This window comes from Mytilinidion resinicola, assembly GCF_010093595.1.
Source record: "Mytilinidion resinicola strain CBS 304.34 unplaced genomic scaffold BDZ99scaffold_40, whole genome shotgun sequence".
Taxonomy (NCBI): Eukaryota; Fungi; Ascomycota; class Dothideomycetes; order Mytilinidiales; family Mytilinidiaceae; genus Mytilinidion; species Mytilinidion resinicola.
Window position 1 is genome coordinate 64817 of NW_022985476.1, and position 13135 is coordinate 77951.

Sequence of the window (13135 nt, forward strand, 5' to 3'; positions counted from 1 at the left end):
CAACGACGTTCGACGCCACTGCTCTGATGTGGCACCAGAAACGCAAGCAAGCCGCGGGAAATAAACGACTCCACCTTGCGCGCCTGAGCTCCACCACATGCCTCGACAACCTCCGCCAATGTGACGATTTACAACACCATGACTGCTCTCCATCGCCTGCCGCAGCCCTTGCGTCTTGAGAATCTACGGGGCTCTTGTTTGAGTCGACCGGTTCGACGACCTGCGCCCCGCGTGCTCTTCGTGCGGAGCTTCACGGCGCAACGAAGCTTGAAGGCTGCGTCGCCCAGCTCCAACACGCCCTCCTCCGGCCGCAAGCACATTACCGTCGTGAATGACGACGGTCGCGTACGATGGGGGGCCCTCAGTAAAACAGAGAAGGTGGCTCGGACGACACAGCAGACGTTCAATCTAGGGATCGTACTGCTAGGAGTAGTGATGACGGTATGCTTGACCCCTCGAGATACCGCTCCTCTGTGTTTTGTATCACTAGCATTGGAGGATGGGAATTGAAGATCGGATTGTAGCTAACAAGACATCCAGGGCGCCGTCTTCGCCCTCCTCTACACCGAAGTCTTCTCCCTCGACAGCAAAACCGCCCACTTCAACCGTGCCACGGACCAGATCCGGCGCGACAAGCGCTGCGTCGAGCTACTCGGTGACTCGAAACACATAAAGGCTTATGGAGAGCCGAGCTGGAGCCGGTGGGCTAGGAATAGGATTATCGCATCGTCGACCGAGAAGGATCGATGGGGGACGGAGCATCTGCGGATGCATTTCTATGTCGAGGGCCCGAAAAATCAGGGGGTGGTTAATATCCATATGACGAAGAGGCCGAGTCAGAATGAGTATGAGTATAAGGTGCTGGCTGTGGATGTGAAGGGTGAGTGGACCCTCTTCGGGGGCTTTGGTCACTTGTTCGGTGTTTATTAACGAGACCAGGACATCAAAGGATATACTTAGAGAACGCGGACGCGAAAGAGCCTGGGAAAAGCTCATCGAAATTTTTAGGGGTACGCTGGTGGTAGATGAGCTCCCATTGAAAGAACTAGCGACACTTTTAGGGAGTCTGTAAGGAATGGCAAAGCCGAAAGACTTCAAAAGAAAAGGCCGTAACTTTGTCGTCGAGCCTTATCTGGTGTGGTGGAAGATGACGGATCACCGACATCATGTTGCGTAAGTCAAACTGAGTCGGCATCAAAGACCAAGAGGTTTTGGTGAATAAGGAGCTACATAGGATATTCTCTCTATTGAAGCAAGAGACATAGGAAACAGGAACCTCCGTACCGCGTTTACCCGTGGCAAAGCCAGTCGTAATGTAGATTTGTACCCTCCATGACCTCTTTGCCCCAAGAATGTACCAAAACGCCTGACTGATTCCTCTCCGTAACTCTCGAGCACCTCCAAGAAGTCGCACTTTTCCGATTCTCTCGCCTCCAGACGCCAGCAGAAATGCATCTAAGACCTCACAAACCGATCAGAACTTTCAGGCAAACAGGCTGTACCACACTTCTCATCTTTTTCACCTGCTCAATCTAGCCCAACTCCACCATCCAGCAGAGCCGGCGTCGCAGGCCTACTCCGCTTGTCCTCATAGAATGCTATGTTCCCTCTCAATGCAACATACGAGCTGTCCGCATATCCGAGTGCCTCGTGAATGTCCGTGCTCTTAAGCCCCCGAATCTTGCGAATTTCTGCAGCGGAGTAATTGACCAACGCACGGCCGACTTCGAAAGGAGCTGGATCCTTTTCTTCCCACGTCACTGCTGTTGTTGCGGATGAGTTGTGGGCGAGGGGCGCAGAGGACGACGTAGAAGTTGGCGTGGAGGTTCCGGAGGCGTTGGTCAGGGCGTGCGCGTGTGGAACAGAGTCCGTCGGAGGGAGTCTCTGGACCACAACGAGGCGTGCGGCTTCTTGCTGTCCAAAATTGCCCTCAACACCGACGACGCCTGCAGGGAGGAGGTTGCGTGTTGATGTTCCGGACATCTTCTTCCATGCTCCATAGTCTATGAAGATGGTACCGTGGGGGGCGAGGCTGTAGAGAAGCCAGAATTGGCGGTCGCGGATCGGATGGGGATTCGGGAGGAAGCGTGTGTGGAGGGGTGCGACGGCTGTCTGGTTAGGAGAGGGGGTTCTCGAGGGGGTTCTCGAGGAGGCGGCCGTGGCATGGGCGAGGTTTAGTGCAGCAGTTTGGGCCAGAGGGATATCATCGGCAACATTCTGGCGCGGGGAAGGAGGAGCAGCTCGTCGTGACTCGATGTATGATACAATCGCGGGGATGTTTCCGGGCTTTGAGGAGCGTGTTATCACTGTTGTGACGCCGGCAGACGTGGCGAAGCGAGCCGCAACAATCTTGGTCGACATGCCGCCTGTCCCAAGTGCTGAGCCGGCGCTAGAAACGTCCGCTTCGAGGTCGGCGATGTCTTCTACGACCTCTATGGCTCGAGCCTCTGGATTTGAGCGGGGGTTCTTGTCGTAGAGGCAGTCGACGTCGGTCATCAGGAAAAGGTAGTCTGCCTGTACCATTCCGGCGGTTATGGCGGAAAGAGTGTCGTTGTCGCCAAACTTGATCTCAGTGACGGCCAGCGTGTCGTTTTCGTTGACGATTGGTATAACATTCATCTTGAAGAGCTCCGTGAAGGTCGCCTGAGCATTCTGGTACTGAGTCCGGTCCGCGATGTCGTTCCTGGTCAACAGTATCTGAGCTACTGGCTGATTGAGATTGTCGAACAGCTTGTCCCATAGACTCATAAGTCGGCATTGTCCAATTGCCGCCAGGGCCTGAACCTTAGGGAGGTGTTTCGGTCGACGATCAAGATCCATTCGTCGGAGTCCAACGCCAATGGCGCCAGAAGAGACCAGTACGACTCTGTGGCCGTCCTTGATAAGCTTGACGCATGTCTTGACAATGACGGAGAGAATTGAGAACAGAGGTTCGTGGGTTTTCTCGTCAACGATAGAGCTTGTACCTAAGGTATTCTTTAGAACGTTCTTGCGAGAATTGCCAGCACAGTGTGCGATGTACCCAGTTTGATCACAATGGTGAGCCGTCTTCTCGCCTGCCCGGCCATGGCAGCTTTAGTATCTATGGCTTTCTGTCTGATCAATTGCTCTGTGCTGTATCAGTTCCGTACGTGTTTTGTAGCGGGGAAGGAGTGGGGGCATGAGTCGAACTTTATGGGCGCCTTTCTAACTAAATTATATAGATAGAATAACCTCCTCACCGCCGTGACCGCCAGCCAATCGCGGGTGCGCCTGCTCCGGCTTCACGACCGCGAAAAAGACAAGCTGCACGCCCTTCGCCCTCGCACCGGAATCTACAATCGCACACTCTTTCACAATCGCCTTATTCCGCCAGGCCACAATTGCCTCGTCCACGCCCTTTGCCCCGTAGATGACGGACTCCACCAACGCCTCGCCGCCGCAGCGGACCACCGAAGGCGCATCCCCGAATTCGCCAGACCTCGATCCGTCCTTCTACACATGGTCCACCCTCTTCACGCTGCTGGCAGGCAGGGGAAATCCAGGAGACAGGGAGAGGTATCTCCAAATCCGCGATACTGTCAATGAGGAGCGCGACTGCAAGAAGTGTGAAGACTACCGGGACTATCTACTCAAGTACAGTATGTCTCTCATCCTCACACTCAATACACTCAGGGCTTCTGCTTCGAACTCATGATAAAAGCTACTTCTAACACTCTACCAGGCCCAACCGTAACCTTCCTCCAATCCGAAGTCGCCAAACTCGGCGGCAACCTCCATGCCGGAAACATCCACTGCAAACGCTGCACCGAGTCGCACAAGGGAGGAATCAACCCAAAGGTCGGGGTACTGCTATGCTCGAACCACATGAAGGGCCGGTCACACTTGGAGGACACATTGTCGCATGAGCTGGTGCACGCGTGGGACTACTTGAGATTCAAGATCGACGAGACAAACTTGCGGCATCAGGCTTGCACTGAGGTACGTAGCCAAATTGGAGCACCCGCTCTAGTCGACACAGGCTTCTTCTCTCTCCTCGATTCACATCAGGAAACTAACACCTCCCAAGATCCGCGCCTCAACCCTCAGCGGCGAATGCCGATTCACCCGCGAATTCTTCGGTAAAAGCCAGTTCAACATAACTCAACAACTCCAAGAGTGCGTCCGGCGGCGAGCTACACTCAGTATCAAAGCACGGCCAGAATGCAAGGACGATGTTCATGCTGCGAAGGTGGTGAACGAGGTTTGGGATAGCTGTTTCTCAGATACAAGACCATTCGATGAGATATATCGATGATGTGTGATGCTTACTGGCATGAAGACCGAAAATGTAGAACCGAATGTAACAACAGGATTAATGAGAAAAGGAGAGCTGAGTTGTGTATGATTGTTTGGAGGCTATGATGGAGTGGAGTACGCTTCAGATCGATAGCCATGTTGACGCCACACTCAACTCATCGAGATACACGATGAGTAACGTTCTAGATACCCGAAAGGAACTCAAAAGAGAACCTTTTGAGAACATCAGTGGTTTGACATACATAAGAAACTCGCCGAGCTACAATTCCGCAGCTCGAGTCGATCATTGCAGCGTCTTAACAGCCCGTACGGCGCTCCCTACCTTTGCAACTCCTAAGCCTCCATTTTCCAACGCTCTACACAAACCCACTTCCAACCCCTGAACCCTCAGCCGCCTGACACCCCCGGCTCAAACCCAGGTACGTCACCAGACTCCCGCCCGTCAGCCCCGCACCTCCCCGCCATCCCAACACTTTCCTTCCCTAAACACCACCATCCACCAAACCCCAAAATCCAAACAATCTCCAGCTCCTCCCTCGAAACTCCCTTCAAACTGTCCAACTCACCCGCAACAATGGCCCCCCGCACCACCTCCCCCGCATTCGAAAAGGCGTACAAGAAGGCGACGTACCTGCAGAACGCGAGCAACGACGACATGCTGGACGTACGCCTCCTCTATCCCACATGCAAGACTGAAGAAAAGGAACAAAAGCTAATAGAGTACTCGATTCTAGCTCTACGCCTACGCCGTCATTGCCAAAGCCGAAAAAGACCTGGCCACGACCCCGAAGCCTGGCATGTTCGATCTGGCTGTGCGTAATTCCCCTCACCCAGCCGCGCCCCCCCCCCCCCCCCCCCCCCCCCCCCCCCCCCCCCCCCCCCCCCCTTTCCCCAGCCTATACCCCTATATACCCTCTTTATACCTTTCAACCCTCGCCACTTGCCTCGCCTAGATATCCACTGACAGCTCATGAATGCACAGGGAAAAGCCAAGCGCTCCAAGTGGGAAAAGTACGTCAACGAAGGCGTCACCCCCGCGGACGCCGAGAAGGCGTACGTCGCCAAAGTAGACGAGCTGGTCAGCAAGCACGGGCTAAAGGATACGGTGCCGGCGGAGTTGAAGTAGTGGGCCAGATATGGAGGGCGTGGTAGATTCGGCTTTTTAGTGTAATACCAGACATTATCGAATGAGATGGCTTCAGGGATATGGAGGAGGATAGAGATTGGGAGGGAATTCCGTAGACATGAATACCAAGGCATGGTACCGAAATCCAGTCAATCATCCCCTATTGTGAAAGTGAGATTGTGTTGCGGAAGATGGCTCTGCTCAGGCGCTGTGTTATCGTAAGTATATGCCAGGACTAATGTCAAGTCACTTCATCAAGCATAAAAGTTAGGTTTTTGGATAAAGTATTCTTCATTGCAAGGCATATCGCCGTTTTCTCATCCCATCAACCCGAAAAGCCGTCAAACACTGCCCGTCTGGACAACTCCTGTGATCTAACGAACCAGTCATCGCTGGCACCATCTAGCGAGAGCAAGAAAAAAATAATCAATCGCTCCCACTCCAAGTGTAATGCCCTATCCCGAAAACGCCCCAGAACGCTCAGCCATATGATGTTGACAATAGGAAATAAGATCCAACAGTCGAGACCAGTCTACGCAGCGCTAGCGCTAACAATGGGCTGCTCGATCTTCGTGATCTGGTTTCCGGCCCTAATGATCTTGTTTCCTTGGTCGTCCTTGACGAATTGAACATCCTTGTTCTCCCGTTGGGCACGCTTCCAGATCTCGACCTCGCACCCGCCACGGATGACACCGACTCTCATAGTGGAGAGAAGGTTGTGGGCGGCGTTGGAGTGGTTGTAGACACCGCCGTTGAACATGGCAGTGGCGTCCTTGCCGAGGCCGGACTTGATCAGAGCCTTTCCACCAGGATGTTCGCGAATGAAGTCAGACACATCATGGACGACACCAGCGACGGCAACGAGACCGCGCCCGTTGGCGACTTGCTCAACGTAGTCTTCCCACTCAACAACCGGGAGCTGGTCGAGGGGAACACCCCAGTCGAGCTTAGAGCGTTGCTGGTCGAGCTTCTTCTGCTTCTGCTGGACACGGCCTTTCTCGATCTCGTTGGAGCGGAATTGCTTCAAATCGTAGGCCAGGCCGAGCTTGCTCCACAAGGCGATGCTCCACTTGGTGGGGTCGTACTGGAACCACTCAATGGCATTGCGGTAGTCTGACGGGAATTCGTGGTGGAAGTTGTGGTAACCTTCGCCGAGGGTGACGAGAGCAGTGATGAGATGGTCGCGGGGCGAGTTGCGGTCGTCAAAGGGCTGGTCGCCGAGCCAGTGGGCGAGCGAGTTGACGCAGAAAGTGGCCTGTTGGACGAAGAAAATGCGGAGAATTCCGGCGTAGATGTAGCCGCCCCACCAGTCGCCCCAGCCGATACCAGCAACGAGAGTTGGGAAGATCAGGCCCATGAAGAGGACGACCTTGATGTAGTTTTTGTGCTGCCAAACAACAACGGGGTCGTCATTCAGGTCGCTGATGTCGGTGCGGCCAATTCGCTTGGGATTCTGCTTCATGACCATCCAGCCGATGTGGCTGTACATGAGGCCCTTGCGAACGCTGTACGGGTCCTTAACAGTGTCGGTGTAGCGATGATGAGCGCGGTGGCCACGGCTCCACCATCGGATGGAGCCCTCGACGGCGCCGCCACCTACGGCAGCGAGGAAGATCTGCAGGGGCAGAGTAGCGCTGTACGACTTGTGAGCCCAGAGCCTGTGGTAGCCAGCTGTGATTCCGAGACCGGTCCAGAAGTAGTAGACGACGGTCCAGATGGCGGTCTTGAATTGAAGCGGGGTCCACCAGGCGGCGACAAGGCCCATCATGGGGATACCAATGATGAAAAATGTCTGGAGATTGTTAGTAGAGTCGTGCGCAATCGGTTTCGAGAAGGCATACGTTTAGCCAATCGACATGTTTGTACCAATTCTTCCGTGTCATGGGAGTGTCGGTGATGTGTGGCTTCTTCGGGTCGTAGTTGGGGTTGCGGTTTGGCTCCGACTTGGAGGCCATGCTGGGGGGCTGCGAGGAAAGGAATTCGGGGTCGACGGCGGACATGCCGGCAACGGGCTGGTGAGAAGACATGTTGGTGATGCCGCGAAGAGGAGATGCCGCGAAGAGGAGAGGTGAAGAATCGAAATTGACGTCGACGGCCAGACGTGGAAGGTACCGGACGGAGAAGCTGTCGGCGTCGGGGACTTTCTCGGAGGTGGTCGAGCGGCGACGAGACGCAGCGAAGGAATGTCGTGGTCAGAGGAGTCCCGCAGTCAGAGAATGCGTGCAGCGAGGGCGAGTGTTGGCGGAGGGGCGTGTTATTAATAAGGGCTGGTGGGCGGAAGGAAGGGCTGCAGTGCCGGATCCAGGTCACCAAAATGTTGAGCCCAACAACATCATGAGCAGCCGCGATGCTCCCCACGCAGCAAGCTAAGCGAGTCGGGCCCTTGCATGACGACCGCTCTCGCCTTCCCGCCACGGCCGCGCGGAGGGCAAATCGCTGCCTGCTTGGGCGGGAGCTGGAGCATGCCGCGAAGAGGCCAGATTTCAACTTTTGGTGATATACATAACCACCAAGGCAGCTAGAATCGCCGTTTCTCGAGGTTGTACGCGGGCAGCGGTGGCGTCGGGAGCCTGCCGGGCCCGGAGAATTTGTGGACCCTTTCCCACCAAGTTGCAAGCTCGAGGCTCAGCCTTATCAACCACGGCCGCACAGCCGCACCACAGCACACAACGCCGGAGCCAACCCCAGGAAAAAAGATGCTCGTGCGGCCCCGGAAGTCGGATTGCTGACCTCGGCCCACAAGGCTCCTCCACTTCTGATCTGCAAATCGTTGGGAGCACCATGCTCACGTGTTGCTGGCGTGGTCATCGTCTTTTGCTGGCCCAGTACACGCCCAAAGTGCTCTATCCTGGAGCTTGTAGACTGACCGCCTTTGACAAGCACAACACACTCACAATTCTGCAGGATAGCGCCGTCTGAGGAAGCCCGGAAGCCTTACAAACTGTAAACATACCACCGTGATTTCTGAGAAGATTCCGTCACGTGACATAATCTCGGTGGCAAATTGCTTTAGATCGCATCACGTGATGGAGTCTTCTCAAGAAATCACGGTGGTGTATGCCAAGCCTAGTCAGTCTAAAAACTCCCCCACACCCCTCTATGTAACTCAAAACAGGGCCAAGTTTCGGCATGAAGTTCTGCGGCATATAGCACCCTAGCATTGTGCATCACATGCAAACCGGTCGCCTGATAACTCAGGAAGCGCCCAACCGCCGAGCACACGCTCTGTCAAGCTCAAGGAACCGTCTCCGCCTGGCTGGCAGCTGCATCTCAACATTTCGCTGCCTGCCTCGCTGTGCAGCTTCCCGATTTCGATAGTAACTGCAGTGCTTGATTGATGGCCTCGGTGGATATTCGCCGCGAGGAGATGGTGTCGTCATCAACATCATCCTTCGGTATGTCTAGGCTTCCTCGAGGGGAAGTAGCCAATTGCAGCAGATTAGATTGAATTGTTTCGCAAGCACATCTCCTAGAGGAATGGTTTTGTTGTTCGTTGTCGGCCTATGCATGTCCCAACAGCTTTTCCTCGGCGTCTGTCCATAGCAAAGGCTCCCACGTGATGCGTCTCTTACGACCGTATGAGCAGCTCCAGAGGCTGGCAGCTTTGCTACTCCGTCTTCTACATCAGCCCAAAGAGACTGAGAAACATCACTCCATAACTCAAAAGGCTCCGTTAAAGCGGTCTTTGCGATCCGCCAGTACCCTTATGCTTAGAGCCTATCAAAGCTACTGAGGCTGTAAGGAAAAGCTCTGGCCAACGCCATAGTTAGCTGTCATCTCCAAATGGTTGCTTCTTTATGGCGCTTGTGTCCTGCGAAATCGAGAAATCCTCGCTAAGAATTGCGGAATATTGTCCATCTGCGCTCGGCCTCAATGATTGGGCGTCCGCATACAACAGTTATGTAAATAGTGGCATTCTTCCTCCACGTCGTGTCAGTAGTGCCCGTGTACAAGAACAACTGGACCCCTCCAGATTGGCACTTTCTCAGAGTAACTCTCAAGGTCTAGAGGAAACGAGATCGCAAAACTTACTTCTGCTCAATTACACTTCCACGTCTTTTCCACGCTTCTGCGAACAGAAGCAGCAGCACCCATCGAGTGAGACATTTTTGGTCATAGGATTTGATGCACAAGAAGCAAATGCGACAAAGTTAGACATTTAGGACATCAATGACAGAGCCGAGCCATCTGAACAAGAAGCAGAGCAGTGGATGCCCCTGACTACAGAGAATTCGGAGCAACTCCCGCTGACGCAACACAGAAAACCGAGAGAAGAAGAAAAGACAGACGTCGTACCGTCGCGTCGTAGCAACAACTCCCCGACGATAGCTGTGTCGGCATGCGGCGCCCTGAACGCGACCACACGGTCGAAAGGCTTTGTTTGCACGAGCTATGAGGCTCCAGAAGCACCCTTGTTTCGGGCCTTCTCCACAGAAATCGCGGCACTTGCTGCGCACCGCGACGATGTCGGGGACCTGTTCATCGGAGCTGGCCGGATCACGTGACCGCACCGTTTTTCCAGCCAATTAGCAGGACTCCAGACCTCTTATCACAGTTCTCCGCCAAGGCGTTTACCAAACGGCATTGCTCGATCGCCGGACTCCCGCCCAGCAGCTACCGAGTAGCCACTGGCCCCGAGGACATCGTGACAGCGCTACGGCGAATAACGATGCTCGTCGGCCGCTCCCACAGTCCCATCGCCCACGATGCACCCTGGGCGCTGTCTGGACCATCCCCAGGCCCTGGCGGAGCTCCCGCGGGATGCAGAGAGCGGGTTTAGCTGCGAAGATTGTGTGTTGCGAGTCCTCGGCCGTGATGAATCTACTTCTCATCCTCCAGTATTAAAGCCTGAGGGAGTGCAGCCGGAATCAGTCTTCCCATCCAGCCAGCATCCTCCAATTGCCAGAGCTTATTTCCGCCTCCTACGACTTTGGAGCGTCAGACTCCGCAGCGGTACCACATATCGCGCCAGAACAGGGAATCTCAAGATCGGTTCCAGCACACACGATCCAGTTCCGCTCCTCCTCGCAACAGTTATTGGACATCGCAGCTATCGAAGCTCTGATAGCTATCAAGATCTACCGCCAATCTTCTGTATCTTTGCACCATACCAAATACAGCGCCTCGGTGTCCACGATAAGCGAGAGTGCATGAAGCTCTGAACGACCATAAAGGTTCCACCAAACCCTCAAAAGTGATCAACCAACCTACCGAGCACATTCCCTGCCGCTGCCATGGACGACTCACCAGATCGAATTGGTCCTGATACCACGCCGAAGAGGAGCTTCGGTGATAAAGCGAAGAGCTTTTTCAAAGCATTCACTACCAAGTAAGCTCCTCAAAACCTTGCTACCGACCATTATTTGCCTCATTCGTCAAAGTCGTCTTTCCGTGCAACTCAAGAACTAACACATGACAGGGAGGGCCTCATTGGAACATACGATTATGGCTTCCTATTCATGCCAAACATTCCCTTCATGAAGAGGGAGCGTCGCGCTGCCCCTTTCTTTGGCCTCAACGATAAGATGCCCGTGTTCTTGGCGCTTTTGCTAGGTTTCCAGCACGCGCTCTCTATGTTGGCTGGTATGCTTCTGCAAACAAACAATTCTAGAGTTCCTCTTCTTACTTCCTACAGGTATCATTACTCCACCCATCATTCTCGGCAATGCCGCAAATCTGGACGGGAATCTGCAGCAGTACCTAGTCTCGACCTCGCTCATTGTCTGTGGAATTTTATCGAGCATTCAGATTACAAGATTCCACATATATAAGACTCCCTACTACATTGGAACTGGTCTTATTTCAGTCGTCGGGACCTCGTTCGCCACAATTCCGGTCGCGACAGGTGCTCTGGCTCAGATGTACGTTACCGGATTCTGCCCTACTGCTGCCGATGGAACCAAACTACCTTGCCCAGACGGGTACGGAGCAATCATCGGAACGGCGGCCTGCTGTGCCCTGCTCGAAGTGCTAATGTCTTTCACTTCGCCAAAATACTTGAAGAAGTTCTTCCCGCCTCTCGTTACTGGTCCTACCGTCACCCTCATTGGCGTCCATTTGATCGAGACTGGCTTCCAGAACTGGGCCGGAGGTTCCAACGATTGCGCTTCCCGCCCAACCTCAGGTATTTTCCAGCTCTGCCCGACCATCTATGCTCCCCATGCTCTTCCCTGGGGAAGCGCCCAATTTATCGGTCTTGGTTTCCTGGTCTTCCTCACTATCATTCTCTGCGAACGATTTGGAAGCCCGATCATGAAGTCCACAGCCGTTGTCATTGGCCTCTTGGTTGGCTGCATTGTCGCTGCTGCTTGTGGCTACTTCGACCGCTCCAGCATTGACTCTTCCCCGGCTGCCTCCTTCATTTGGGTCCATACTTTCAAACTAAGTGTATACGGCCCTATAGTGTTACCCCTATTAGCTGTCTACATTGTGCTTGCCATGGAGGCGATAGGCGACATCACCGCCACCTGCGATGTGTCTCGTCTCGAGGTCGATGGCGCGCTTTTCGACTCTCGCATCCAGGGCGGTGTTTTGGCCGATGGACTGAACGGTATCATTGCTGCTCTTTGCGTAAGTCCTCGGTTTCTATCATTGTCTAAGCGCTATTTCTAATTCTCTCTTTAGACCATCACCCCCATGAGCACATTCGCACAGAACAACGGTGTCATCGCTCTTACCAAGTGCGCCAACCGAAAGGCTGGCTATGCATGCTGCTTTTGGCTCTTAGTTATGGGTATCTTCGCCAAGTTCGCCGCCGCTCTTGTCGCTATTCCCAGCGCAGTCTTGGGAGGTATGACTACCTTCCTCTTCAGCGCTGTCGCTGTTTCTGGTGTTCGTATCATGTCTACCGTCCCTTTCACCCGACGAACTCGCTTCGTCTTGACTTGCGGTCTTTCAGTTGGTTTCGGCGCCACCCTAGTCCCTAAGTAAGTGACGCAGCCGTGTATTCGCCTTAGCAACAACCACTAAGAATACCACAGCTGGTTCAGCTATGTCTTCACCTACACAGGCAACAACCACGCCCTCCTCGGCTTCTACAACGCCATCGTGCTTGTCATGGAGACCGGCTTCGCGTTGACCGCTTTCCTGACTCTCATCCTTAACCTCATCCTCCCAGAGGAAATCGAGGATGAGGAGACGCCTGAGATCACGGCTAACGAGATCGACGAGACCGCGGACAAGGAGGAGTGGAACCGCATTCGCAAGAGCAAGGAATTCGATGCTGAGAGGGGTAGCAGCGAGGGCGAGATCGCTACCTCTTCTAAGCCACAGTAGATTGTATATGTACGATTTATGTGTATACCGAGATGGCCCAGGTGGTACGAGGTGGACTGTTCCGCTCATGATATTTGGCATGTTTGGATATTACATGTAGATGTGCAGGATAGGTTGGAGTGGTAGTTACAAGGATAAATGCAATAACGTGCAACACAAGCGAGCCGGCCACCTCATCAACTCTCAACAGCTTTGAACGTAGATTGCTCCACAACGCTAATAGATATTAACTTAATTCAACTTGCAGTCTATTCTATAATAACTTCCTCATCTTTTTGACACGTACGAGCATTATGTCCTGTCTCGCCGCAGCGCCTACAGCGCGCTTGCTGCCGTGCACTTCCACCCGGGCGCCTCCTATTTTGACGCATTTCGCCCTCAATTTGTTTATTAGCTTCCTTTTGAGCGATTATATCAGACCCCTGTGCCTTTGTTAGGACTCCTTGCCTCTGAATT

General features: G+C 53.8%; 7 protein-coding genes across 7 annotated transcripts; 5 read left to right on the forward strand and 2 right to left on the reverse strand.

Moving 5' to 3' along the window:
• Positions 1-138: 138 nt before the first annotated feature.
• On the forward strand, positions 139-930 carry BDZ99DRAFT_528475 (TIM21-domain-containing protein; the record flags this gene model as incomplete). Its single annotated transcript, XM_033726375.1, has 2 exons — positions 139-441; positions 541-930. 2 exons carry the CDS (start codon positions 139-141, stop codon positions 928-930), a joined length of 693 nt encoding a protein of 230 aa, XP_033568329.1.
• Positions 931-1527: 597 nt separating this feature from the next.
• On the reverse strand, positions 1528-3068 carry BDZ99DRAFT_492615 (glutamate 5-kinase; the record flags this gene model as incomplete). Its single annotated transcript, XM_033723179.1, has 4 exons — positions 1528-1743; positions 1864-2112; positions 2215-2966; positions 3023-3068. The coding sequence occupies 4 exons, from the start codon at positions 3066-3068 to the stop codon at positions 1528-1530; spliced, it is 1263 nt and encodes a 420-aa protein (XP_033568330.1).
• Positions 3069-3391: 323 nt separating this feature from the next.
• On the forward strand, positions 3392-4276 carry BDZ99DRAFT_403491 (mitochondrial inner membrane protease atp23; the record flags this gene model as incomplete). Its single annotated transcript, XM_033716343.1, has 3 exons — positions 3392-3620; positions 3704-3960; positions 4049-4276. 3 exons carry the CDS (start codon positions 3392-3394, stop codon positions 4274-4276), a joined length of 714 nt encoding a protein of 237 aa, XP_033568331.1.
• A 523-nt stretch (positions 4277-4799) lies between these two features.
• On the forward strand, positions 4800-5564 carry BDZ99DRAFT_469695 (uncharacterized protein). The gene is made up of 3 exons (XM_033721557.1): positions 4800-4942; positions 5013-5090; positions 5261-5564. The coding sequence occupies exons 1-3, from the start codon at positions 4853-4855 to the stop codon at positions 5402-5404; spliced, it is 312 nt and encodes a 103-aa protein (XP_033568332.1). The 5' UTR covers positions 4800-4852; the 3' UTR covers positions 5405-5564.
• Positions 5565-5704: 140 nt separating this feature from the next.
• On the reverse strand, positions 5705-7431 carry BDZ99DRAFT_456307 (putative delta-9 desaturase protein A; the record flags this gene model as incomplete). The annotated part of the gene is made up of 2 exons (XM_033718473.1): positions 5705-7196; positions 7246-7431. The coding sequence occupies 2 exons, from the start codon at positions 7429-7431 to the stop codon at positions 5937-5939; spliced, it is 1446 nt and encodes a 481-aa protein (XP_033568333.1). The 3' UTR covers positions 5705-5936.
• Positions 7432-9880: 2449 nt separating this feature from the next.
• On the forward strand, positions 9881-10662 carry BDZ99DRAFT_239282 (uncharacterized protein). The gene has a single exon (XM_033713589.1). It carries the CDS (start codon positions 10111-10113, stop codon positions 10564-10566), a length of 456 nt encoding a protein of 151 aa, XP_033568334.1. The 5' UTR covers positions 9881-10110; the 3' UTR covers positions 10567-10662.
• BDZ99DRAFT_430044 (Xanthine/uracil permease) lies at positions 10624-13083 on the forward strand. The gene is made up of 5 exons (XM_033717239.1): positions 10624-10733; positions 10824-10987; positions 11040-11974; positions 12029-12330; positions 12382-13083. The coding sequence occupies exons 1-5, from the start codon at positions 10639-10641 to the stop codon at positions 12677-12679; spliced, it is 1794 nt and encodes a 597-aa protein (XP_033568335.1). The 5' UTR covers positions 10624-10638; the 3' UTR covers positions 12680-13083.
• The last annotated feature ends 52 nt before the right edge of the window (positions 13084-13135 follow it).